The 26,271-nt window shown below is 42.5% G+C and overlaps 1 protein-coding gene across 4 annotated transcripts; it reads right to left on the reverse strand.

Annotated features, from left to right (window-relative positions):
* CTXN3 (cortexin 3) lies at window positions 1-25,623 on the reverse strand. Of its 4 annotated transcripts, none has more exons than XM_088652716.1 (2): window positions 25,514-25,623; window positions 1-1,130 (listed from the first exon to the last, which is right to left on the reverse strand). In XM_088652716.1, exon 2 carries the CDS (start codon window positions 1,090-1,092, stop codon window positions 799-801), a length of 294 nt encoding a protein of 97 aa, XP_088508842.1. In that variant the 5' UTR covers window positions 1,093-1,130; window positions 25,514-25,623; the 3' UTR covers window positions 1-798. The 4 variants fall into 4 exon arrangements, with proteins under 4 accessions (XP_088508842.1, XP_034955884.1, XP_088508841.1 ...); XM_035099993.3 differs by lacking the exon at window positions 25,514-25,623 and adding an exon at window positions 7,113-7,322; XM_088652715.1 differs by lacking the exon at window positions 25,514-25,623 and adding an exon at window positions 6,436-7,103.
* Between the last annotated feature and the right edge of the window lie 648 nt (window positions 25,624-26,271).

Raw genomic sequence — 26,271 nt, forward strand, 5'->3', positions numbered from 1 at the left:
TTGAAGCTATCAATCTTTAATTAAGGTTGCTGAGAAACTTTTACCTTTCTGGTAAGAGGGACAAGTGGAGTGGAAATACATTTTTTTTGCCTGTGAGCTCGACAAACATTACCTAATGTCCACACACAAACCACAAAAATCACATGCTTGCTTTTAAATATGGATATGCTCATTAAAGGTTTGGAGGTACCCTGTTTCTCATATTTTAAGACATACCCATAAAATAAGCCATAGCAGGATTTTTAAGCATTCAAGGAATATAAGCCACACCCCGAAAATAGACATAGTGATAGGCGCAGCAGCAATGCCGGCCGCGGCAGGAGGAGGGGAAAAAATAAGACATCCCTTGAAAATAAGCCATAGTGTGTTTTTTTGAGGAAAAAATAAATATAAGACGTGTCTTATAATATGAGAAACACGGTAGGTGAGGGGGAGAGACAGGGAAGAGACATCGCCTTTTAGAAATAAGGCAGCTGCAAATCAAAGTGTTGTCTGAGCTAAAAGATATTGTGTGCGTGTATACCCAAAGCTGAATTTTGCATACGAAAAACTTCCATCTTTTCTTCTTGGAGGAAATTGCTGGTTTCCCATCGGCAGCTGTGGGGAAACTTTGACCCTCCAGATGTTGATGAACTACAGCTCCAGCAAGCGTTACCATTGACCAACATCTGGAGGGCCCAAGATTCCCCACACCTACCTTACAGCTGTTTAAAAACAACGCCCTAATATTTTCGCCCGTGCGAGAAATGTGTCCCACATGACAGAGACTTATTGATAAAGTTTTTGCATCCTTGGTTTTTAAGCCAGAGCATAATCAAATTGTCCTTTCTCTAGTCCGTTGAGTCCATCTGCCCAGGTAGAGGTTGGCATGCTCCTATATGGGTCAAGGAGAATCCGAAAACATCGGACAATGAGGATGCCAAGGAAAATGAATAATAAAACGACAAAGACAAAGGTTGTTTTCTGTTCCAGGGTGATGCCGGTTTCTGCGGGAATGTTCCCAGAAGAGAAGAAAGCAGAGGTGAAGGGTTCGCCATCCATTCTCCAGGAAATAGGAACAAAGGAATTCCACAATCTTCTTCTTTTCATCATCAGGGCATGGTAAGAATCATTTGCAGGTCCTTCATTACCTGAAACGGAAGCGATGAGAAACGAAAGTATAACTAAGTCTGTCTTGAGTAGGATGTCAAGGCTCTGAAGAACCAGAGAGAGAAGCATTTCCCTGTGACCCTAGATCAGGCAGAAATGCTCTCATCCCAAGTCCTAGCAGATACTAGCATAGCTGCCAAGTCTCCTGTTTCCCCCGGGAAATCCCAGTTTTTCCAGCTGTTCCTAGCTGAAAAATGGATTTTTTTTGTTTTTCCCCGGTTTATTCTGGCGCGGCGGCCATTTTGGAACTGGGCAGAGCATGCTCAGAAGCGACTTTTGATGCTGCTCTGCCCAGTTCCAAAATGGCTGCAGTGCGACTTCTGGCACGGCGGCCATTTTGGAACTCTGCAAAGCAGCATCAAAAGTCACTTCTGAGCATGCTCCGCCCAGTTCCAAAATGGCAGCAACGCTACTTCCGGTCTGCTATTTCCGGCCCGGTCCCTTATTTCTCTGACAGCAACTTGGCAGGTATGCATTCCAGTGAATTTATTTATTACTTTTTAAAATTAAATTTGTATACTGTCCTATACCTGTAGGTCTCAGGGCATTTACAACATAAAATCACAATTTAAAAGCACCAAATACATAATTAAAACAAAAACAACCAAATAACCCCCCCCCCTTGTTCTAGACAACAGCGGCCAATCTGCCCATTTTTGTCCAACATAGCAATAACAATGCAATTTAATAATGCTGCATCTTTTTAATATAACAGGGTGCATAAGCTAGGGTTGTCATATTTCAGAAAGTGAAAATCCAGACATGGTCATTGGGAAGGGCTGCCATATGCCCAGGTTTTCCCAGACATTTTATACTGTACTCGAAAATTCAGCCCAGACGCCGTTTTTGACAGACGAATCCTGGCTGTGTCTGGGAAATTCTGAACATATGGCAGCCCTGGCATAAGGAAAGATAGCAAAAGTTAATTCCACTGAAGTAACAAATGAGGTTTTGCAAACGGCAAATTGGATGTTAACTAAATTGAAAGTTTGGATACAGAGTCTGATAGAAATACAAAATTGCTTAGGACTAATCGTGAACAATGTTTAGAGGCGACTTCCGAATGCATAAAAGGGATTGTGTTTGAACTTTGAGTTTGAAAGCAATTCCTTATTTGAGTTATTTGCTCGGAGTTCTTCTCACTCTGTAGTTCCTTGTCCAAAAATATATTTCTAAGAGGCAAGGGAAGGGCTTGTATTATGGTGGTGCAATAAATCTGCCGCCCCCCCCCCCCAATCGTGAGAGCAGCCCAGTATATTTTGCTGTTTGATTGGCCTTTTTTGAAGATTCGGTGGAATTAACAGTGTTAGTAATGCAAAATGAAGAATGCCGCAACTCCTGTTCTGAGTGTTTCTATAAACACCACTGGCCAGAGCAGTGTGGAATGTGGAAAATGAGAAAGATGCAATGGCATTTATCTCCCTGGTTACTACTGAAAGCAGAGCTGGGCTTTTGATCCAACATGACTTTGTCTTATGCTCTTCTACAGGTGGACTAAGAGGCTGGGAAGATTGGGAACTAAAATACTATGGGTCATAGCTGAGATATTAGGAAGCAGAGACCTGTGGGATAAGATAGGGTAGGGTAGAGAAATAATGGATAGAAAAATAATGGGAGTAGCTGGAAGATGGGATTCGATCAAAGTAAAGAGAGTACAGTGGTACCTCTACTTGCGAATAACTCTACTTACGAATCTTTCTACTTACAGATGGAGCTCCGTCCGCCATCTTGGATGCGGTTTAGATAGGATTTTTTCTACTTACGAATTTTTAGATAGGGTTGCTTCTACTTACGATTTTTTTCTCCCAATGCATTCCTATGGGATTCGACTTACAATTTTTTTCGACTTACAAATGTGCATTCGGAATGCATTAAATTCGTAAGTAGAGGTACCACTGTACAGTAGTACCTTGAGTTATGGTCTGGATCCGTTCTGGAGGCCTGTCCATAATGTGAAAAGTCTGCAACTCAAAGCGCTGCATCTGCGCAGGCACGTGGCACATTTGGCACTTCTGCGCATGCGCGAAGCGCAATTTAGCACTTCTGCGCATGCGCGAGCGGTGAAACCTGAAAGTAACCCATTCTGGTACTTCCGGGTTGCCATGGGACGCAAGATGAAAACACGCAACCTGAAGCGGATGCAACATGAGGTACGACTGTACACTATACAAAGAAGAGGAAGCCTACCGGTACAAGGAAGTAAGAGACCAAAAGGGTTCTGATGAACAGTTGGAGTACAGAGCTACATAGTGCTGTATAAAAAGGCATTAAAAGAGAAGCGTCTAAAAAGAACACATGGAGTAAGAATGTAAAGTACTACACTTGGGCAAAAAAATGAAAGGCACAAATACAGGATGGGAGACACCTGGCTTGAGAGCAGTACATGTGAAAAGGATCTAGGAGTCTTGGTAGACCAAAAACTTGACATGAGTCAACAGTGTGATGCAGCAGCTAAAAAAGCCAATGCAATTCTGGGCTGCATCAATAGAAGTATAGCATCTAGATCAAAGGAAGTAATAGTACCACCACTGTATTCTGCTCTGGTCAGACCTCACCTGGAGCACTGTGTCCAGTTCTGGTCACCACAGTTCAAGAAGGATACTGACAAGCTGGAACATGTCCAGAGGAGGGCAACCAAAATGGTCAAAGGCCTGGAAACGATGCCTTATGAGGAACGGCTTAGGGAGCTGGGTATGTTTAGCCTGGAGAAGAGAAGGTTAAGGGGTGATATGATAGCCATGTTCAAATATATAAAAGGATGCCATATAGAGGAGAGAGAAAGGTTGTTTTCTGCTGCTCCAGAGAAGCGGACACGGAGCAATGGATTCAAACTACAAGAAAGAAGATTCCACCTAAACATTAGGAAGAACTTCCTGACAGTAAGAGCTGTTCGACAGTGGAATTTGCTGCCAAGGAGTGTGGTGGAGTCTACTTCTTTGGAGGTCTGGATGGCTTGACAGCCATCTGTCAGGAATGCTTTGATAGTGTTTCCTGCTTGGCAGGGGGTTGGACTGGATGGCCCTTGTGGTCTCTTCCAACTCTATGATTCTATGAATGCGAGTTAATGTAAATGTAAAAAAGTGGCTCCTAGCTATTTGAATTGAACCCTTCTGCTACACATGATATGTTTGTATTTTTGTTTGCAACCCACACTTCAAAAAACTTTCCCAGGCCAACTCACAATAAAAATATCGATTCAGGTAGGTAGCCGTGTTGGTCTGATGCAGACAAAATATATTTAAAAAAATAAAATATTGTCCAGTAGCACCTTAGTTGGTCTCTAAGGTGCTACTGGACAATAAATAAATATATATATATTAAAAATACAACAATACAACACAGTTCTCAAAACATTGTATATTTCCTTGCAGCAAAATTGAACTGCCAGCTGCAAAAAGTCAACTAATTTAAAACATGCTTTTAAACATTTCAGTCCATTTGGTGGGCAAGCAGTACAAGCTAACAGTCTTGACAAAATTCTATTTGGCTCATGTAGAGAGGCTACCTGTGGTTCCCCGTTTACTGGCTGGCTGACCCAATCCTCAATTTTCACCCTAACCTACTTCTCAGTGTTGTTGTGAAGATAAAAAAATTGCCGTGTATAATTGGGATGCAAATTGGGTGGTTGTTTTTTTTTAATTATTCAGATATCTTTCTTTTTAAAATCAAACCATAAACTAGAACTGTTGCATCTATCCCCATGCTCTTTAATTCTCATAGAGAATATAATAGCCTTTCATGTTGTTGATGCGTTCCATAAGGATTGAGGTGTTAGATTAAGAGTGGTCGCATTCACCACACAGGACAGGGGAAAGTGCTGCTCGGTCCACAACGCAAATCCCCCTGCTTAATTTTTCAGTTTTACACTTGGCTCTGTGCTTTCTAGCAAATAACACTTGGCTTAATAGCACAATTCTGCCCTGTGAGCGCAGGGGACTGTCAAGACAAAAGGGAACTCCCAAGACACCCCAAATCAGGAAAGACACACTTTTTTCTTACAGTGCTTTAAAGATACAAAAAAGGGCTTGTATCCAATTTCCAATTATAGTGTCGTTCCATACATTCCAGGCAGTGATACTTTAAACCAATCTGTACTGTATCTGACATTAGGCTCTGAAGAATTTGTTAAAAGCAGTTTTGTTCTGTGCTTTTTTCCGGGGGGGGGGGGGAGACGCAGAGGGACGCACACCCCTAAACATTTTGTGAATCTAAGTTTGGCCTCATTGAGGGGCAGTATTTCAATATGAGTAGGAAGATGAGAGTACCACTAAACTTTTTTTTATAGAAAAAAACACTGGCTTGTTTATTTAACTTTGTTGTGGTATCATGAGATTCATCATCACAATCCTCCAGCAAATCAGTCCCTGAACAGTAAATTTATTTTATAAAGTACACAGTAAATTTATTTTATAAACAGTAAATTTATTTTATAAAGTACAGGTAATCCAACTTGGGGACCTTAGAATCAAAAGGCAGATAATGATTTCTTAAATAAATAAATGTGAACACTTCTCAAGTTTGAGAAATAAATAAATGTGAACACTTCAAACTTTGAAATCGTTTGGAAGGAAGAAATTACTGAACATTTGCATGGCTAGTAGAGAACAAACCTTTAATTGCAGAGTTAGCCGTTACTCAAATAACACCCTAGAAAGAAAGTATGTCAACTAAATTACATACTGTACAATGTCTTATCAATGCTCAATATATATTTTAAGGGTACTGCTGCTTTTTATTTCCACCTGTGATTCTGTATGATTTTATCCATGTAGCACACAACGCTATTTTTATGGTATGTGTGACCTGATGCTATGCTTGTTTATTCAGAAGTAAGCTCCACTAAGTTCAATGGTGCTTACTCCCAAGTAAGCATTCTTAGGATTGCAGCCATAGGCTTAGCAGCACAACGAATACCAAAGGGTTGTTGTTGTTTTTTAAATAAAAAAAGATAGAGACATTTTCGGTTTAAAGCTTGATTTTCCAGGCACTAGTCGGTTACAACAAAACAAAGCTCATAAAAGAAACACGTCCCCCCGAAACTCACCATCATTTCTGAATCTATAAACAATAGCTCAAATATACTTTGATTTCTAATTTCCTCTTAACGCTTCTAGATCTAATATGTCTTTGTTTCTGAGTAAATCTGCTCAGCTGATTTTTTTTTCAAAGGAACACGCAGTCCTCTCTGCAATATTTACCGTTTCCAGGGAGCCTTCGTTTCACATCAAGTTATACACATAAGCTGAAAGAGGCAATTGGGGAGTCCAGCTTTTGTCACAGAAGTACCTTCATCCAGTTGAGAGAAAACTTAGCCCACGTTCTACGGCAGCAGTAACAGGTAGTTTTGTCCCCATTCTTTGTTGCTGGTCTTCCGAGGCATAAAGAAAACTAGGCAAACAGTGGAACTGGATTGTCAAAAAGCTTGGAAGCCGAGTATGTCTTGGTCTCCAAAGCAGACACACACAAATTCTGATTGTGTTAGGCAGGAATTAGCTGACATATCCTCTCATTCCTTTGACCCATGATGCTAATTCTGCCTCAGCAACTCCTCGCTCGCTGCTGCTTCAGTGAGTAACAGCAGCCTAACAGCCTGTCTGAAACAATCTTCAGAAAACATTAACATTCAAAAGGAGTACAGAGAAATAATAATAATAATAAATTAAAAATCCCAGGGCGTTCCCCATATCTTTGCAAAATAAACAACCATTGTCCCATGTTACTCGCTTTTGTGCTCTATTGATTGCTGTCAGTAATCTGCCTGTCGGATGCCACTTGGCAATCTTGCATTAGCCAGTGGAAATATTCATTACAGTCAGTGACTTTGAGACACACTCCTTCATTAAGACTTGTGCGGGAAACTTATAAGTTAATACTGCAGGCTAATAGAAGATGAATAAACCTGGTGACTAAGATGTCACGCTGCTCATCAAGGCACATTTTATTCTTTCTCATAAATCTGGTACCTTGCACTTTCTGTTCCTAGGAGGTTTCTTGGGCTGGGTTTGATCTGCTTTTTCTCCACAGGGGAGGACCAAACATATTGACAACGCGGCCACTCGGCATCTATCAGCAAAGAGGAGCCACATCCATAAAGCTTTGATCTGGAGACTTTTAAAGGGTCACATGTGCTGTTTCAGACCAGGGTGTGCTGCATGTTCTGTACAAGGATGGACTGCAACAAAAGAGTGCCGTGTGCAAAGTGCTTTTATTCAAAATGCCAGTAAAGTCACCCCTTTCCAAGACAATTCATCCGATTCTCCCTCCTCCCTGTTTTCCTGTGTTCTTTCCCCAACATTCCATGCCCACTGATCATTTATTCTTCTATTTACATTCCTTAACAGAATGTATACATGCAGCATGATTGTCAATAGAACCTCTTAAGTTCTGCAGAAGACTTGTGCGAAACTAGATCAGCTACCCTGAAGCCTTCCTGGGACTGGGTTCCCCTTGAACCCTCCTAAAATGGGAGAAAATAGGAAACGGGCTTAAAAGAAAGCACGAGACTTTGTATTCCCTTTAGGTTGCTGTTTAAATATAGGGGAAATAACAAGCATGGAAAAGGAGACAAGGGGTCAGGGTAGAGGAGAAATGAGGGTGAACCAGCAAAGGTTAGTACCATCTTTCCTGGAGCATCCTATAGAGATAAAAAGAAGTTAAACAACTTAAATGTTCTGCTTACTAAGGCGAGGGTTAAGTGGGTTGAAAAAGTGAACAGTACTTAAGATCTGGCTGAAAGTTTCCAGCACAAAAGGTGAAAAGAGATGGGGTGTTTTAAGTACCCCACCACAAATCAGTGGTGAATTCTAGGTACAAATGTGAATGGAAAATCTACGGTCATACTCTCCTTGATCACAAGTGCCTAGTGCAAAAATACCTGGTACAGACAAGCTTCCATTTGCAAACGCAAAGTGGTGGATCCCAACCTTAAGAGATGCAAATGGATGTTGATGAATTCAGAGGTGGGTTAGTTCTGGTTCGAAAGACACTTTCGTTGCCACTGGGACAAATGCAGGTTCAGACAGAGGTGCCTGCTTGCACTCACTGCATGCCAAAGAAAAAAGCAGCAGAGAAGGATATTTCCATCTATTTAGAGTCCTTGCTTCCCATGGTAATGTGAGCAAGCCTTATTCCTATTAGGGAAGGAAGCCTGTGCATGCCATGGCATGCTTCCTCTGCCATTTTTGGGAAAGCCCACATTTTCTATAGTCACCTGTAGAGTGGAGTTCAAGGGGCACAAACACAATGACTGCAAGGAAGACTGCCTTGGTAACAGGTGCATCAACGGAACATTGCTTTTTTATTAGGATCTACCAGGTAGCTTCTTCCTCCATGCACCCTTCCCATCCATTAATCTCTTACGGCTCAATATAAAATAGTAAAAAAGGGTAACGGACCCCTGGAAGGTTAAGTCCAGTCAACAGCGACTGTGGGGTGTGGTGCTCATCTCCAGGCCGAGGGAGCCGGCGTTTGTCCACAGACAGCTTTCAGGGTCATGTGCCAGCATGACTGAACCACTTCTGGCGCAACGGAACACCGTGATGGAAACCAGAGTGCACGGAAACGCTGTTTACCTTCACGCCACAGCAGTACCTATTTATCAACTTGCACTTTGACATGCTTTTGAACTGCTAGGTTGACAGGAGCTGGGACAGAGCAACGGGAGCTCACCCCGTCATGGGGATTCGAACCACCGACCTTCTGATGAGCAAGCCCAAGAGGCTCAGTGGATTAGAATGAAACTCAAAGACTTAAAGGGCTGTCACAAGGAAGACATCTTAGTGTTGATTACATGGAAGATGGAGCAAGCTTGTTTTCTCCTGCTCTGGAAGATAGGACTTAAACCAGTGGCTTCAAGTTCCAAGAAAGGAGATTCCGACTAAATATAAGGAAGAACTTTCAGACGGTAAGGCTGTTCAACTGTCAGGCTGCTGCTGGCCAGTTGCCCAGGAGTGTACGAAGGCAAGGAAATGTTTCTTATTCATCCGCTTTTTATTCAGTATTTACAGAGAGAGGCTATAGAACCCAGCCTGGATAATGGTGTTATCCTGAGTGAATCTCCACCCCCACCATCTCTCCCACTTCCCCATTTGTCACTTCTACAGGTGCTGCTATGTGCCCTCTGTCTTCTAGCTCTTTGCTCTCCTACTTTCAAGACTCGCCGGGTTCTGGGAGATGGAGGGTCTGGAATGCTTTCTAAAGACACGGTGTCCATCAGCTGTCGCCTCCTGGTGCTTCCTCCTCCTCTCCCATTATTTCCCAACTTCCCCCCTCATCTGCCTCTGAGCTGTGACCTCCCTCAAACCCCTGCTGTAAATCTAAGCCAGGCATCCCCAAACTTCTGCCCTCCAGATGTTTTGGACTACAGTTCCCATCTTCCCCGATCACTGGTCCTGTTAGCTAGGGATCGTGGGAGTTGTAGGCCAAAACATCTGGAGGGCCGCAGTTTGGAGATGCCTGATCTAAGCTGTCTTCCTCTTCCTCCTCACTGGAAGGGTCAAGCTGGGGAGGCCGCCTCCACCATCCCTCCTCTTCCCAGTCCCTAACATCAACAGTGGAATGGACTGTCTCAGAAAGCATTGGACAATCCTTCATTGGAGGTTTTTAAGCAGATGGATGATTTAGCTGAGATTCTGGCATTGCAGGGGGTTGGACCAGAGGACTCTCGTGGTACCTTCCAACTGTATAATTGTATGATTTCTCTTTACAGATTACTCTCCCTTCCTGGAGCCCCATCACCTTCCTCTTCCTAAGGAGGCAAGGAGGCGGGACTTTCTATGGAAACCTGCATAGAGCACATAGAGGACAAGGACTTTGCCCCATCACACCCCATGCAGCAGTGCAGGCCTTTGACCCCCATGTCAAAGGTTGTAGATCTGGTACTGAAATGGATTGCCAGGTAGCTCTCAAAGAAGCATGCAATTCTGTCCTACTCAGATTATGTGTGGACTGGGCCATTGTATTATATGATATGCCCCTCTCTGCACTTGGAAACCAAACACTGTAGAATGGACTGGAAATGATAAAATAGTTCCTGTGTCGATGCAGGCAGAGAACATTTAGAGTTCACTGGAGTGCTGCATTTTAAAAATTATTATTTTAGAGATTGTGGCTGCATATTATAATGCCCTTACCAATTAATTTGCATTGGGCTTGTTTGGCAACGTTTGTTTATTCTGTAATGGTAGCAAAGTAGGGAGAACCAGGCAATGCCCTTTTAATAATTCATAATTTTTTGTCAAAACAAACATTTCAAACTGTCACAACCCCCTTTTCATTTCCTCCTTCGTTCCTCACTTTTGCTGTAGCCTATAAAGGATGCATTAGAGACGATGACAAGATTGCAAAACAGGTGACATCTGCTGTGGGCGGGTGGACGGAGAGGAAGGATCAAGGATTATGGAGGATGAACATCACAAAATCCTTCTCCCCCTCCAACCCCTAGTTACTTATGCAAATTTCTTAAGATAATTTTCTTATTCGTGCAGGTTGTGGTAGTCATTCGTGCAGATTGAGACCATCCATCGCCATCCTGGTGCGATTTTGGACCATAGGTAGGCAAACTAAGACCAGTGGGCCAGATCAGACCCAATTATCTTCTGGATCTGACCCACGGGCGGTCCTGGAATCACCGTGTGGATCGCCAGTGCTCACGTTCTTTCCTTCTCCATCCCTCTCCCTCACACGGCAGCACTAGTGCCTCCTCCCTCCCTCCCTCCTCCTGTCTTCTCCCTGCCCTGCCTAGAGGAGGAAGGGGGCTGGGCTTTGTTGGTGCCAGCAGAAGCAGCGCTTGAGCGGCTGCCATTTTAAGCAGCCCCTCTCCAGAGCCCTTTCTTGTGCCGCTCATCGTCCCTCCGCCGCCGCCAGCCCCTGCCGCTCGCAAAGCACAGGTAAGCAGCCACCGGGGCTCGTGGTGCACTTGCATCACCCCCCCCCATATAATCTGGCTCTCCACAAGTGTCTGAGGGACAGTGGACCAGCTCCCTGCTGAAAAAGTTCACTAACCCCTGCTTTGGACTAAAGGTCCATGAGGGGAGTTGAAGGCTGTGCTAGTCAAGCCATAACTACCCACTCCAGAAAGAATAGCAATTCCATGATGCAGAATGCATTATTATTATATATCCGGAGGACCAGGCTACCTCGAGGAGCCCATGTACATTGACTGGTAGCAGCTGCCAATGGTTTCAGACAGGGATCATTCCTAGCCCTTTCTGGAGATGCCAGGATTGAACTTTTACAGAGGCGGTTTTAGAATAGCGCAAGTTTGAAAGCCTGCCAGTGCAAGTAGATAAATAGGTACCACTGTGGCGGGAAGGTAAACGGCATTTCCATGCGCTCCGGTTTCCGTCATGGTGTCCCGTTACACCAGAAGCGGTTTAGTCATGATGGCCACATCACCCGAAAAGCTGTCTGTGGACAAACACCGGCTCCCTCGGCCTGAAAGCGAGATGAGCGCCACAACCCCATAGTTGCCTTGGACTGGACTTAACCGTCCAGGGGTGCTTTACCTGTTTAGGTTTTTACTGGGTGCCACCCTTCAGGGGGTGCAAAAACAATGCTGTAGAGGCGGGGACACTGAATTTGAGAGCCCAAAGTCTGCCACCAGGACCTGGGACTACCTGAATGCTCCAGTAGTCAGCTGTGGCCCTTCCAAATGTTTCAGGTGTTAATGGGTTTTTGACATAGAATTATAGAATCGTAGAGTTGGAAGAGACCACAAGGGCCATCCAGTCCAACCCCCTGCCAAGCAGGAAACACCATCAAAGCATTCTTGACATATGCCTGTCAAGCCTCTGCTTAAAGACCTCCAAAGAAGGAGACTCCACTACACTCCTTGGTAGCAAATTCCACTGCCGAACAGCTCTTACTGTCAGGAAGTTCTTCCTAATGTTTAGGTGGAATCTTCTTTCTTGTAGTTTGAATCCATTGCTCCGTGTCCGCTTCTCTGGAGCAGCAGAAAACAACCTTTCTCTCTCCTCTATATGGCATCCTTTTATATATTTGAACATGGCTATCATATCACCCCTTAACCTTCTCTTCTCCAGGCTAAACATGGCCAGCTTCCTAAACCGTTCCTCATAAGGCATCGTTTCCAGACCTTTGACCCTTTTGGTTGCCCTCTTCTGGACACGTTCCAGCTTGTCAGTATCCTTCTTGAACTGTGGTGCCCAGAACTGGACACAATACTCCAGGTGAGGTCTGACCAGAGCAGAATACAATGGTACTATTACTTCCCTTGATCTAGAGGCTATACTCCTATTGATGCAGCCCAGAATTGCATTGGCTTTTTTAGCTGCTGCATCACACAGGACATGCAAGTCCTGTGTGCATTTAAATCCCTGCTTCTCATGAAACACCCAAAGTGTGGGCGCCCAGATGCCACTTCAAATTTCACCCTGCTAAAAATATGGCGCACAAATCAACTGTAAGTTTCCACTTGATAGAAGCTGAAAGGTGGCACGTCTCTCTCCTTCGCCTTAGAACATTAATATTTACAGTGAGTTCATGAGGAATGAAGTGAGGCTCAGAGTCAACTGACTGACACTCACCAAATGCTAAAAACAAGCCAACCCACAGATGCCTTTTAATTTTAAAGGATCTGTTCAGGTTAACCTCAGATGTCTGCCTCGCCCTTTTCTTCCCGTTGTAATTGAAACAGTCAAAGAAAAAGGAAAAAGCCCACACAGTGCTTTCACAACATAAACTTTCTGAAAGAATTGTTCGAGATGTTATAGGAGATTTAAGAAACTTCTCGGCTTGTTGTTTGTTTAATCACTTAATGGAGAAAAACCTGCAAAGTGAGGAGTTTCCAAATAGGAAAACAATTAGCAGAGTTCATCAACGGAGACAAATGAATTAATAGAAATTGGTTAAATTCATACACCTTTCGAATTTTAGAGAAACAAAATCTCATGCTATTTATCAGGGGGGTGTTGAGCGGGCAGTAGAATCGAAGGACATAATGGCACCTGGATTGCACCCAGGAAGAACGAGCAGAACTCCTCTTGTACAATGAGGCTTTCCAGATTCCTTTCTGCACTATAGGTCCCTGGAACTCATCCCCCAAAGCCATGCAGCGCTCAGGATGAAGGGACCCTGTGCATGGGGATTGCAGTGGAATGAAGAATTTCAGCCTTACCCATGAGTGGAAGCTCCTTTCCACTTGTGCAAAACGCCTTTGGATCCAGGTCATTGTGTAATTTAAATAACACAATCAAGCCAACAAAGAAAACTGAAGTGTGTCTTACCACATTTTCTCAGCACTAATTTCCTCTGAGTTTAACGTGTGGCACTTGGGTGGCCCCAGGTGAGGGCTTCTTAAATGGCTTTGTCGGCTCTGCCCCTGGCACAGCCCGGGTCCAAGCCAGCATCCCCATTAGCCAAAGTGGGATACAGGCCAGGATCCGGCTCCTGATAGGCAGTGGGGGCTTAAGGAAGGGGAACTGAGGCCATGATTCCTTCCTTGGGGCCCCAGGGAGCCTCTGCCATCCTGCAACACCGCCACACCAAAAGGGGTGAGCGGACTTGTGTGACATAATCCCACGACTATTTAGTTTCATTTATTTATTTACTTACATTTATATCATGCCTTTCTTTCTTCTGTTGTGGAATGCAATGTGGGCCACAGTAGTTTGCACATGGAAACGCTATTCACCTAACCGCCGCAACAGTACCTATTTTTCTACTCGCGTTGGTGTGCTTTCGAACTGCTAGGTTGGCAGGAGCTGGGACAGAGCAACGGAAGCTCACCCTATCATGGGGATTCGAACCGCCAACCTTCCAATTGGCAAACCCAAGAGGCTCAGTGGTTTAGACCACAGTGCCACCCGTCCAGGGGTCCTTTACCTTTACTTTTACCCTACAGTAATTTGCATCCAGGCATGACTAGACCTGTAGAGCTTCAGCATTTATTAAATAAATATTTTTTTAAAAAAATCCAAGGGGCTACAGGTTCACCATCCCTGCTTTTTTTAAAAAACAACAACAACACAGTACCATACTGAAAAAGCAGGAATATGAAACTTCTTGGCTGATTTGATATGACCATTCAAATAAAGCGAGCCCTCGAGATCTTTGTGACTCAGCCTTTGAGATTCAGAATAAACCACCCATCATTAACACAACTGCGCCTAAATATTTATAGCTGTCATCACACTGAACCTCCGACATGAAACAGTTTGTTTCATAAACATTTCTATTTTGAGCCATTTAACTGGCCTTCTTTGGTTCCTTCAGTTTCAGAGAATTCAAGTTCTGTCTTCGTTGATATCTATCTCTGCCATGCCCCAGAGATGGCACAACAAGATCAACAAATAAGAAAGCATCTTTCTTTTCTTCAATTTGCAGAAAGCAAGAGCTGAGAAGTAGCTCAAATGATTTACCTCCTGTGTTGCCAACAGCAACGGTTCTTTTACTGGGATCCGAATGCATTGGCCAAAACAATGAGTGCAGGGATAGCAGATGTTTATTACAGCTGAATTACAGACAAAATAAGCAATGCTCACACCCCCTTTGTCAATGGTAACCCCTCTTCCCCCAAGCTCGGGCTGGCAGTGGCTTGGGCTGTCCCCTTTTTTGCTCTTCGAGATATGGCACCCCTAAATTGCTTCTGCCTGCTGAAATGCCCGTCCAGTTTAAACAACCAGTGATCTTGGTTCACCCCTATTTCAAATACAGTCATACCTTGGTTCTTGAACAGAATGCATTCTGGGGGTCCGTTAGACTCCCGGAACTGCTCGAAAACAAAGGCACAGCTTTTGATTGGCTGCAGGAGCGTCCTGCAGCCAATCGGAAGTCACGGAAGCCGCACCAGATGTTCGGCTTCCCAAATTGTTCAAAAAACGGAACACTCACTTCGAGGTTTCGATTGTTTGGGAGATGATTTGTTTGAGAGCCATGCCGTTTGAGATCCAAGGTACGACTATAGTTAATATTTGATCTGCAATTCTCATGGCAAAATATTAACATGAACCTAAAGGCTGACTCTGGATCAAGAAAGTATAACTGACCCTGAAATGGTTGAGTTGTGCCCCTTTCAAAGAACTCGTCCAGAAGAGGTTCCAATTGGGCATAACATGATTTCATCCGTAACGTTGACAAAAGCTCTCTTTATTTCAAGGACTTTCCCTTCACAGCCCAGCAAAAGAACCAGTCCCTGTAAGAGCAAATGATTATAGATTCAATGCTTTAAATTGGATCAATAGTTCAGACAATTGCAGGTGTAACCCAAAGTCAGTTGTAGCAGTAGAGAATGGCCTTCTAATCTGTTGTCTGCATCAAGCAGAAGTCCTCACAATAAAATCTTGATGTTCTTTATCTCAACAGTTGAGTTTGGTACAGAACCAGTATGAATGAGATCTGTAATGTAACTTGTGGGCTGGGAGCGGAAATATTGCATGCTGGGGTTGTGAAGATAATGTGTGATCATTATTAGTAATGCCATTTTACAGGGAAATGTCAAAGAGTAAAATTTAAAAGCCTCTGCCTTCTGTCATTAGGCAACATGGATACAATTTGATCCAAAGGCTTATGCTATTATGTTTGTGCCTATTTCGTATCTGATTACATAAGCAATATTTAATTGTATACAGTCGTATCTTGGAAGCCGAACGCCTTGCCAGTCGAATGGTTTGGCTCCCGAACGCTGCAAACCCGAAAGTGAGTGTTCCAGTTTGCAAATGTTCTTTGGAACCTGAATGTCCAGTGTGGCTACTGTGGCTTCTGATTGGCTGCAGGAGCTTCCTGCAGCCAATCAGAAGCCACGCCTTGGTTTCTGAATCTTTTGGAAGTCGAACGGACTTCTGGAACGGATTCTGTTTGACTTCCGAGGTATGACTGTGAATGGGCGATCGTCTTTGGGGCCACAAACACCCCAGCTGCAAAGATTCCTTGTGTGTTGCCTGTATCTTCAACATCTGTTTCCAGGGACTTCCGGTGAAGGCGCCCTGGGAGCGAGTCACGAAAACTTGGAGCTCCGCGTTTGCAGAGTTTAACCAAGAGGATAGTGGCGCTTAAAGGGGGGGTGCTTAGCGTCAAAGCCCCCCTCCAAATGACGAAAACACGGGGTTTTCGTCGGAAGAATAAGAAAAGCGGCAAAAGGGACAGAACTCCGCTACCGGCACTATTTGTGGAGGCGGCGGAGAGGAGTCCAGCTTTCTAACTACGGACGCCATTATCGCGACACGGAAGACTTGCCCGGTAAGCGCCTGAAGCTCACCGACTTAAAGAATATTAAGAGGGCCCCCCCCCGTGAAGAACGGAGGATTAATGATAAGAGACAACTATTTAAAGAGGAAAACTCGCAGCAATTAAAGGCGCTGCCTAAAAGATTAGCGGGAGAGGCGCCGGGGGGGGGGGGGAAGAACGAAGTCGGAGAAACACTGTATCACCGGCAAAGAATAGCTGTAACAACTGCTTGTGTATAAGAGTTATTTGGAAGAAAGTATCATAATCTAAGCCAAAAGAAGGTTTTGACTGCTGTGCGCAAAGTTGATTTTAAAACGGAGACTGAGAGACTGCATAATTGTTATATGATTTGGTCCGACTGCGATTTGCGGTTGCGATTTGCGGCGTGAGACTGTCTTTTAAGAAGAAAGGGGAGGAAGAGTGAAAGAGAAAGGACTAAATAACATCTGAGTAGAGAAAGAGACGAGGCAAAGAGGAAAGAGAAGAAGAAAGGAAAGAAGGAAAGGGGGTTTGAAATTATTGAAAGAAAATGGCGACGGCTCACCTCTACCAAATTGTTAAAACAAACACTCTTTAAGGAAGTGTGTGAACTCTGATGGGCAGATAGAAGTGACATCTAGCGGCTGACTGCCTTAATGACATCTGACCCCCCCACCCTACAGAGTTTTTGACTGTACGACTTTCAATTCTCCTCTGTGATTACAATTGTATTCGGAATCCCCCCAACTGGAGACTGAAATTTGATTATTTAGGTTTTTTATATCCCTAATTTTATGTTTTTGTCCCCAACTCCAGTTTTGGTATAATGATTTATTAGAGCCCTTGAAAGGAGATTCCCAAATAAGAAGGTGTGGGGCATATAACAGGTGATTAGGGTGAACCTGGAGAACCAGTGGATACCTGTCTTGAATAAAAGGAAAGCTAGGAAAAATTGCGAGACGATGGGATCAAAAACCAGAGCAGCCACGGTGGCTTCAAAACGCCAATCTCTTACGGGAGAGAATGACCCTCTAGGTGACGTCAAGGATTTGATTACTGAGATGAATAAAACTTTAATTACGGAAATAAACAAAACCCTAAATGATAAATTGGACTCTGTTGAGGCCAAACTAGAGAACAATTCCAAAGTGATTTCAGAATTGACTGGCCAAATTAAGGAACTCTTTGGTAAAAATAAGGAAATGGAAAAAGCAGTGAAAGAGCTAAATACCAAGGTCAACAATCAAGAGGATAATATTGGTAAACTGACAACAGAGAGTAAGGACCTGAAAAGAATGCAAGAAAGGAATGATAAAGAGAGGAGAGAACTGCTAAAGGCACAAGAGGAGCTGGCGGACCAACTGGCCTTAGTAGAAATGAGGCAGAAAGAGTTAATTCTTCGTTTGAGAGGCGTTCCCGAAAGACAAGGTGAGAGGATCGACGAAAAGATATGTAAAGAATTGGCGGCATGGCTCGGTGTTAGAGAAGATGAGCTGACGTTAGATGTGGACAAAATATACCGAGTCAGAGGGGACAGATCCAAGAAATTTAAAGGACCCGGTGACTGTTTGATATTTCTAAACTCCGGCTTGCTAAAAGATAAAATCTTACAAAGAAAGAAACAGGAACCCCTGATGATCGAAGGCAAGAGTATTGCCGTTTTTAAGGAGATCCCGAAACGATTCAGACTTAAGAGACAAAAATACAAAAGACTGACAGATGCCCTAACAAGAAAGGGGATCTGGTATGTATGGGAATTTCCTGAAGGTCTCACTTTCACATTTAAAGAGAAAAGAAAAACGATAAGGAGTGTGGAAGACGTAGAAACCTTCTTGGAGAGATCAGGAAGGGAATTGGTGGAAAGGGGAGAGGGGGAGGAGGAAGAGAGTTGAAATCGAAACAAGTTGTAAGGAAAAACCTATAATTTGTATTTGTAATAGAAAGTAACTTCTATTAAGAGGGTGGGGACGAGGTGACTACAATACTGAATGTTTGAAAGTTATGCAGTGAGTTTTCTTTCTTTTCTTTTCTCCTTTTTTACCCCTCTTATTGAAATAATAAAGTTAATTATTCTGGAGTAAGAGAAGTAATTTATCAAAGAAATACTTGAACGCATACATAGACAGATACATATATAGATATACATAATAATAATAATATTAATAACATCGAATAATTATGGAATTAAATATTGTGTCATGGAATATAAATGGATTGAATTGCAAAAGGAAAAGGAATAGGGTGGAACATGTATTAAAAAAAGGAGATTGGAATGTGATTTGTTTACAGGAAACACATGTGGTAAGAAAACATGAAAGGGTCCTAAAGAATGAACGATTGGGGAGAGAGTATATATCGGCCGACAAAAAGAAGAAAAAAAGAGGAGTAGTAATATATGTAAAAGAGAATCTAAAATCAGAAAAGGTATTTCAAGACGATGAAGGGAGGGTGGTAGGGGTGAGAATTTATACACCCAAAGGGAAAGTAATAGTGGTAAATATATACGCACCTAACGGATGCAAATCTGGATTCTTCCACAAGATTGAACAGATATTAAGCGAGGTTATTGATGGGGATGAGATAATATTCGCAGGCGACTTTAATGGTGTTGTACTACCAAGCCTAGACAGATCAAGTGATACCAAGAAAGGAGGCAAGTTGCCGAAAGTTTTCTTCCAAATAATTGAAAATTATGAGTTAAAAGATATGTGGAGACTCAAACATCCAACGGAAAGGAAATACACGTTTTTTTCCGAGGCAAAACAGTCAGCTTCTAGGATAGACATAATCTGGGTCTCCACAGGTCTAACAACATTGATTAAAAAGTGTGAGATTATGGCTAAATCGGTAACCGACCATAACCCGATAATGGTAAAGATTAGGGAAGAGAGGAAAAGTATTAAAAGGTGGAGAATGGATGACAGACTATTAGAAGACGAAACCTTTGTTGGAAAACTGAGGGAGTCGGTGAGGGAATTTTTCCAGCTTAATGTATCGCCAGAGGTAAATATAACATCTGTATGGGAGGCTAGTAAGGCCTATATCCGAGGATTATACATACAACAGAAAAGTAGATATAGGAGAGACAAGCAGGAAAAGATAGAAAAACTGAAATCTGAGATTGAGTTAACAGAAAAAGAATTGGGGAAAAATCCAAAAAATGCCAACATAAAAGTACAAATGAAAGTATTACAGAATAATTTAAAACAATTAGTGGATGAAGAAATAGAGAATAGAATTATATGGGCAAAACAAAGAACCTTTGAATTGGGAAGTAGATCCGGCAAACTATTGGCCTGGCAATTAAGGAAGAGACGGAGTCAGCAGCAAATTATTGCAATTAAGGATGGGGGAAAGCTTAAGACCAACCCAGAGGAAATACAAGATGGCTTTGTGAAATATTACAGTAAATTGTATAGAGGGGGAAACATTAATAATAAGAAATTAGAAGAATATTTAGATAAATTCACTGGATTTGGCATTAGCTTAGAAGAATTGGAGAATTTAAATAAACCAATTTCATATCAAGAAATTACAGATGAGATAAATAAACTTAAATTGGGGAAATCACCAGGCACGGATGGCCTAACAGGAAAACATTATAAAGTCTTACAAAATGAATTAAAAGAAGTGTATAAGGTAATGGTTGATGAAATTTTAGAGGGAAGAGAGTTTCCAAAATCGTGGCAAGATACATACATTACCCTGATACCTAAAGATATCGAGAGAAGAGAAGAAATAGGGAATTATAGGCCAATATCATTATTAAATATTGATTATAAAGTATTTACTGGAATTTTAGCCAACAGATTAAAAGGTGTATTAAATAAAGTAATAGGCAAAGAACAACAAGGCTTTCTACCCCAAAGGAAAATGTCTAGTAATATTAGAATCCTATTAGATATGTTCGAATATGTGGAATGGAACCCTAGCAAGAAGACAGCTTTCATATTCTTGGACGCCGAAAAGGCATTTGATAATCTGGCATGGGAATTCATGATAGGGGCGTTGAAGAAATTAGGAATTAAAGGAAGATTTATGGAGGGAATAAAGGCCATATATAGTAAACAGCTGGCGAGGTTGATCATTAATGGGGACATATCAAAAGAATTTGAAATTTCTAAGGGAACGCGGCAGGGATGCCCATTGTCCCCATTATTATTTATATGGGCACTGGAATTTCTAATAAAAGACATCCAAATGGATAGGAACCTCAAGGGCATATCGGTTGGGAGAAGTGAGTACAAATTGCGAGCTTTCGCCGATGATTTGATAATAATGTTGGAAGACCCTGTGGAGACCTTACCCAGATTAAAAAGTAAATTATTAGATTATGGCAAGGTAGCGGGCTTAAAAGTCAATAATCAAAAAACTAAATTGATGATCAAAAACATAAGAAAGGAAGAAGAAAGGGAAATACAAATGATTAGTGGGTGGGAGATAGTAAGGAAAATCAAATATTTGGGGATTACTATTTCCAATAATAAAGCAGATTTATTTGATAATAACTACGATAAAATTTGGAAGAAAATAAAAGAGGATTTAGAGCATTGGAAGGGACTGAATCTAACATTAGCAGGTAGGATTGCCGCAATTAAAATGATGATCTTACCTAAACTGATTTTTCTATTTCAAATGTTGCCGATAAAATTGAAAAAAGAAACATTCGAAACATGGAAAAGAGATTTAAATAACTTTATTTGGCAAGGAAAAAAGGCAAGAATACAATATAGGTTGCTAACAGACGCAAAAGAAAGAGGAGGTTTGGGAGTTCCGAATTTAAGACTGTATTATGCTGCATCTTGCCTGTGTTGGCTGAAAGACTGGTTCCTGTTGGATGATTTGGAGTTATTGAAATTGGAAGGCTTTAGAAATACTGGGGGCTGGCACGCATACCTATTAAAGGAAAAGAAAGGTGAATATACATCCTTCAAAAATCATATATTTAAAAAACCTCTGTTCGATATTTGGGAAGAATTCAGATGCTTACTAGAACCTAAAATACCGTGGTGGGCTTCACCTGTAGAAATGTCAGCAACAAGCAAAGAACCCAAAGGGAATAATTGGCCAACATATAAAGAATTAATTGAGAAAATAAACAACCAATATGAGCTAAAACCATACAACCAAATTGAGCAATATTGTCAAAGCTGGTTACATTACCTTCAAGTGCAATCGATCTTTAAAGAACACAAAGTAATTGGATTCGAGGAGGAAAGATCAAAATTACAAGAATTACTATTAGAAAATCAGGGGAGATCATTGGCGAAAATATACAAATTCTTGCTGGAATGGGAAATGAAAGATGAGATGGTAAAAGATGTAATGGTAAAATGGGCAAAAGATATAGGGAGGGTAATCTATGTTGAACAGTGGGAGAAATTATGGATTAAAGATATAAATTTCACAGCATGTATGACAATAAGGGAAAATATATGGAAAATGGTTTATAGGTATCATCTCACACCAGCAAAATTAGCTAAAATTTATAGAAACAACCAGGATAAATGTTGGAAATGTAAAGAGAAACTGGGTGATTTTTTTCATTGCTGGTGGAACTGCGATAGGATTAGCTCATATTGGTCAAAAATATACGAAGAAATGAAAAAAATGCTTAGGTTGACATTCGAGAAAAAACCTGAGATCTTGCTGCTGAGCATGATCCCAGAGGACATACCAAAAGATAGGAGGAATATACTTCTTTATTCGTGTGCGGCCGCTAGAATGCTGATCGCCCAAAATTGGAAAGGAGATAAGGTTCCAACTATTCAAGATTGGCATATAAAATTGACTGAATACATGACACTTGCAAAGCTAACCGCAACGATCAGAAGGATACCAAAACAAAAAATCAAAGATGAGTGGAAATATGTGGATGAATATTTTCATAAACAAAAAATAAGCACAAAATTAATGATATGTTTAGACTAAGAGACACAAGAGGATAGGAAACAAGGTGATGGGAGGAGAGAAAGGCAATTGATGTAAATAAAAGGAGAAGCTTAGTAAAATTTATTTATGTGAGGGAACCGATGATAAGTGTTGGGAAGTCAAAATTTTATCTTACTTTACACCTTTTCTATTTTTACTTTATCTACCTCTATTCTTTGTTTATTTCCCCTTCCTCCCCTTCCTCCCTTCCCTACCCCCCCGTCCCACCTTCCCGTACCTCTGACTTACCTGGATTCCCTTTCCTTGTTCGTTCTTCTTATGTTTGTTCTTCTTTCATTCTTATTCTTTCTCTTGTCCGGTTCCATATATTCTTGGCCCCCAGATCCAATTGTAAAGATTAAGTTTTGGGTTAGTGGGATTTTATGGCCGATTTTAGAATGCTACGATTGGAAAAGGCTGTTTATCTGTTATACGTATTTTCTGGTTTTGTAACTGGATTATATGTATTTTCTTTTGTATGTATTTTCTTTGTAATTTTGTAATTTTTAACAAGTAATAAAGGTTTTTCAAAATGAAAAAAAAAACAAAACATCTGTTTCCAGGATGAAAGTCCTCCATCCTTCCACTGCTCCCCTTGATCCTTCTGAAAAAGTACACCATGCTGCCTTTCCAAACTGTTGCTCCTAACAAACTTTCTCCCAGACAACCACTTGAGCAGTTCGCTTTTCTAATGCTGGAACAATTCGCTTTGTCCGGTATGAGAAGAGACAGATACAAACAATAGCTGCAGACTTTGTTATCTATGGCTAAAGGTTTCCCATTTCTTTCTGTCCAACATAAGCAACCGTAATCCTGTTAAAACAGAGAGTGCTGCGCAGACGTCAAACTTCATTGCATTACTCACCTTCATGCATTGGTTACTCGATGTGAAATTGAATTTTTTGAAGTTACAAATGATGTGTTTTTACATTCAAATTCAGGATAGATGGAGAAGGCCACTTTAAGCAGGGTCTCTTTCTCTGGCCTCGGAAGAAATTCAGAAAACAATATCCTGACTGCTTGAATACTTAGGCACTGCTTCTATTGATGTCTGGGTTTTATATTGCAAAAAATAAAATCTCTTCAACATGATGGATGGAGATATCTCTGCCTTCATTGAAATGCAGCAATACTTGGAGGCCTTTGCCTAAATGTACATTGTAAAATCAAAATTGCAATTTTGCAATTCATTGCAAAAATCAAATTTCTAGCAACTGCTGAATTTCCCAGTCGCATAGCACTGCTGATTCTCTCTCTCCAAGCACACCATGTATCCTCAATAAAGAAAATGTCCTGTGCATGCAGTCATAATATGTGACATATTGTTGTGATTTAAGCAAATGTTGCCTTGAAAATTTTGCGCTGCCTCAGAAACCTCCCCTATGCCAGTCCCACTGAAATGAGCAAGAAGAGAGATGCCTTGAGCTGAATGGCAATGAGAATAAATGGAAGGGCCTTTTATCAATACAAAAAAATCTGGTACGCAGTAGACTATAAGGACTAAACTGTTCAGCAGTGGGACGGTCTCACTAGGGAGGTTGTGGACTCTCCTTCATTGGATGTTTTTAAGCAGAGATTGGATGGTCATCAGTCTTGGTTGCTTTGGTTGAGATGCCTGCATCACAGAGGTTTGTGTGAGATGATCCTTGGGGTCCCTTCCAACTCCACAATTATATGAGTCTTTGAAAGAAAAGGAAGGCACTTGTCGCTTCCCACAATAGCTAGGCATTGTGGTGTGGGCACTTCTTCACTATGTTTCACTGCTTCTTCTTGTTTATAGCGAGCCTATTAGGGTTGGCGGCTCATAAAACCTCGGTAGCAGCTGAAGCCACAACAGGCAGACTTCTTCTCCTGTGCAGCCTTTAAGGAACAACAGTGTCATCCCTCCTCGTCTCTGTCAGCATCCAGATTCTAGGCTCAACCTTTTCTCACATGCCCCAACCCTCCAGAACTCAGGGCCATCTTAAGCGTACCGGGCACCATGGCGCGACAATCCCTCTGGCACCCCTTGCGCTCTGCTGGGCAGGGCCAGGCACAGCGGGCAGCCAGAGGCACGGCGCGACAGGCAGGGACGCTGCCAGCTGTGCTCCGTCTCCACCTGCTCGGCTGAAGCAAGACGGCAGCAGCGGCAGCGAAACTGCCTCTGTTGAGGGAAACCTGGAGCTGGAGCTGGGCTACCTTCCGCCCACGCTCCTTCAAGTCACAGCGAGCACAGACAGCACTGCCCCACAATGCTCCACGGCACCTCATTTGCATGCCACCACTGCCAGGAAAGGAGCAGAGGGGGCAAGGCCTCTTTGATGCGCCCCCTGTCCTTAGGCCCTACAGAATCACCCCTGTGGTACCTCTGCACGGCTGCGCTCCTATAACTCATTGCCTTCTCAAGTTCCTACTTTTCAACTGACTACTATGTCCCACTTCCTTAGCCATTTGGCAGCATACAGCATCCTGACCTTAAGGACTGTGAGATTTTTTCCACAGTTCATTCTTGCTTTATTTCCCTGACTCCTCTGCCCTTTCCCTCAACCTTCCTTCATCTGCCTTTCCCTCAGGTCCTTTCATCACATTCTTCTTTCAATCACCATTTCCCTTAGCATCTCCATTTTCTGAGCCTTCTTGCCAGTCCTCAGCCTGCCCCAAGCAACTCCTCTCGCTTCTAGGACTTGTGTAGAATTTAATCCCCTCCGTATTGATAGTTCCTCCTCTTCTCACAGAAGTTGGACTGCAAGCATTCTGACAGCTTTGTTCCCTGAGCTACTGAATGTTTATGAACATTCTGTGCCTCCATGGCAGCTCCTCACAGTCAATGCCTTAAGGCCCAGGGGTGTCCAAACTTTTTTCAAAGAGGGCCAGCTTTGATGAAGTGAACATGTGTGAGGGCCGACCAAAGATGTTGAGCTTTTTTTTAGGATTTTACCCCAGGAAATAAACTGTCACAGGGGCCGGATTAAACCGACCGAAACGGACTTTGGACATGCCTGCCTTAAGCTTAACCACCACAAGCACAATACAATATATCTATCTATTTGGTTATCAGCAATTCCTTATACTTAAAAGCCATGGTTGCTTTTAAAAGAAAAACACATGGCAGTTTCAAAATATAGCAAAAGATACCGTATTCTCAAAAATTAGGGGGTGTTTTATACTCTGGGCCATCTGCCCCCATTTTCTTAAATCTGAGTCCCCAAAAATAGGTGGCGCCTTATACATGAGGGCGTCTTATAGACAGAAAAATATGGTATGCGAAGAAGTACAAGGGCACTGTGCCTACCTGAAGCCAAAGACTTTTATTACATCAATTGTCCCGGTCTTTCCTTTTCCTATGTAGGTGCAGGGAGACATCCTTGGAGCGATGCTTCTCTTCCATGCCGCCTCCTCGGCTAGAAACCCAATGTCTCATTCAGTGTGTTGCTACATCAGGGCTCCCGCCCACTGAATGCCCTTGGCTTCCTATTCTTCTTGGCAACCATGGCAGTATGGGCAACTTCCATTCCGTTCTCTCGCTCTTTGCTTGCGTATTCGCTGCCAGAAAAATCACCCTCCTTTGTGGGAAGGAATAACAAGAAAAAACAACCATACCAAGGAATCTGTCAACATAGTATTTTAACATTGACACTACGTTCTTTTATAGAAAGCTTTCTTCTGCTAATCAGAAGCTGGGAGCAGCAATGACCCAGCTAGGGGCAATAAGCATGAAGTCCTCGACGAAGGTGGGAGGGCTGCTTCTGGCCGTCCAAAGTGTGCAGGAAGACAAGGTGTTTCGCAAATTAGCTCGCTGTTAGGATTGGCTGCCATGGAAAGTCTACAGCCCCCTCTGGGAAGTTTTGGGGTGAAGGCTTCTTTAGGAATCTAAGAACCTAGCTGGCATTCTTTTTATGAGGCAAACATTTATCAGGCAAACTCTCCAAGGCAGGACAGTCACAGCAACCTCAGCACGGCTTGCAGAAGCCACCTCTTTCTTCCACACCATACTGCAAAAAACTCTTTGGCCCCATTCACACCGTACATTTCATTGGTTTTGCAAGCTAA

This window comes from Zootoca vivipara, chromosome 10, assembly GCF_965207765.1.
Source record: "Zootoca vivipara chromosome 10, rZooViv2.hap1.1, whole genome shotgun sequence".
NCBI classification, from domain to species: Eukaryota; Metazoa; Chordata; class Lepidosauria; order Squamata; family Lacertidae; genus Zootoca; species Zootoca vivipara.

Bases quoted from the DNA above. Each gene is read 5' to 3' on its own strand.
- CTXN3 (XM_088652716.1), bottom strand. From the start codon at position 1,092: ATGATGAAAAGAAGAAGATTGTGGAATTCCTTTGTTCCTATTTCCTGG.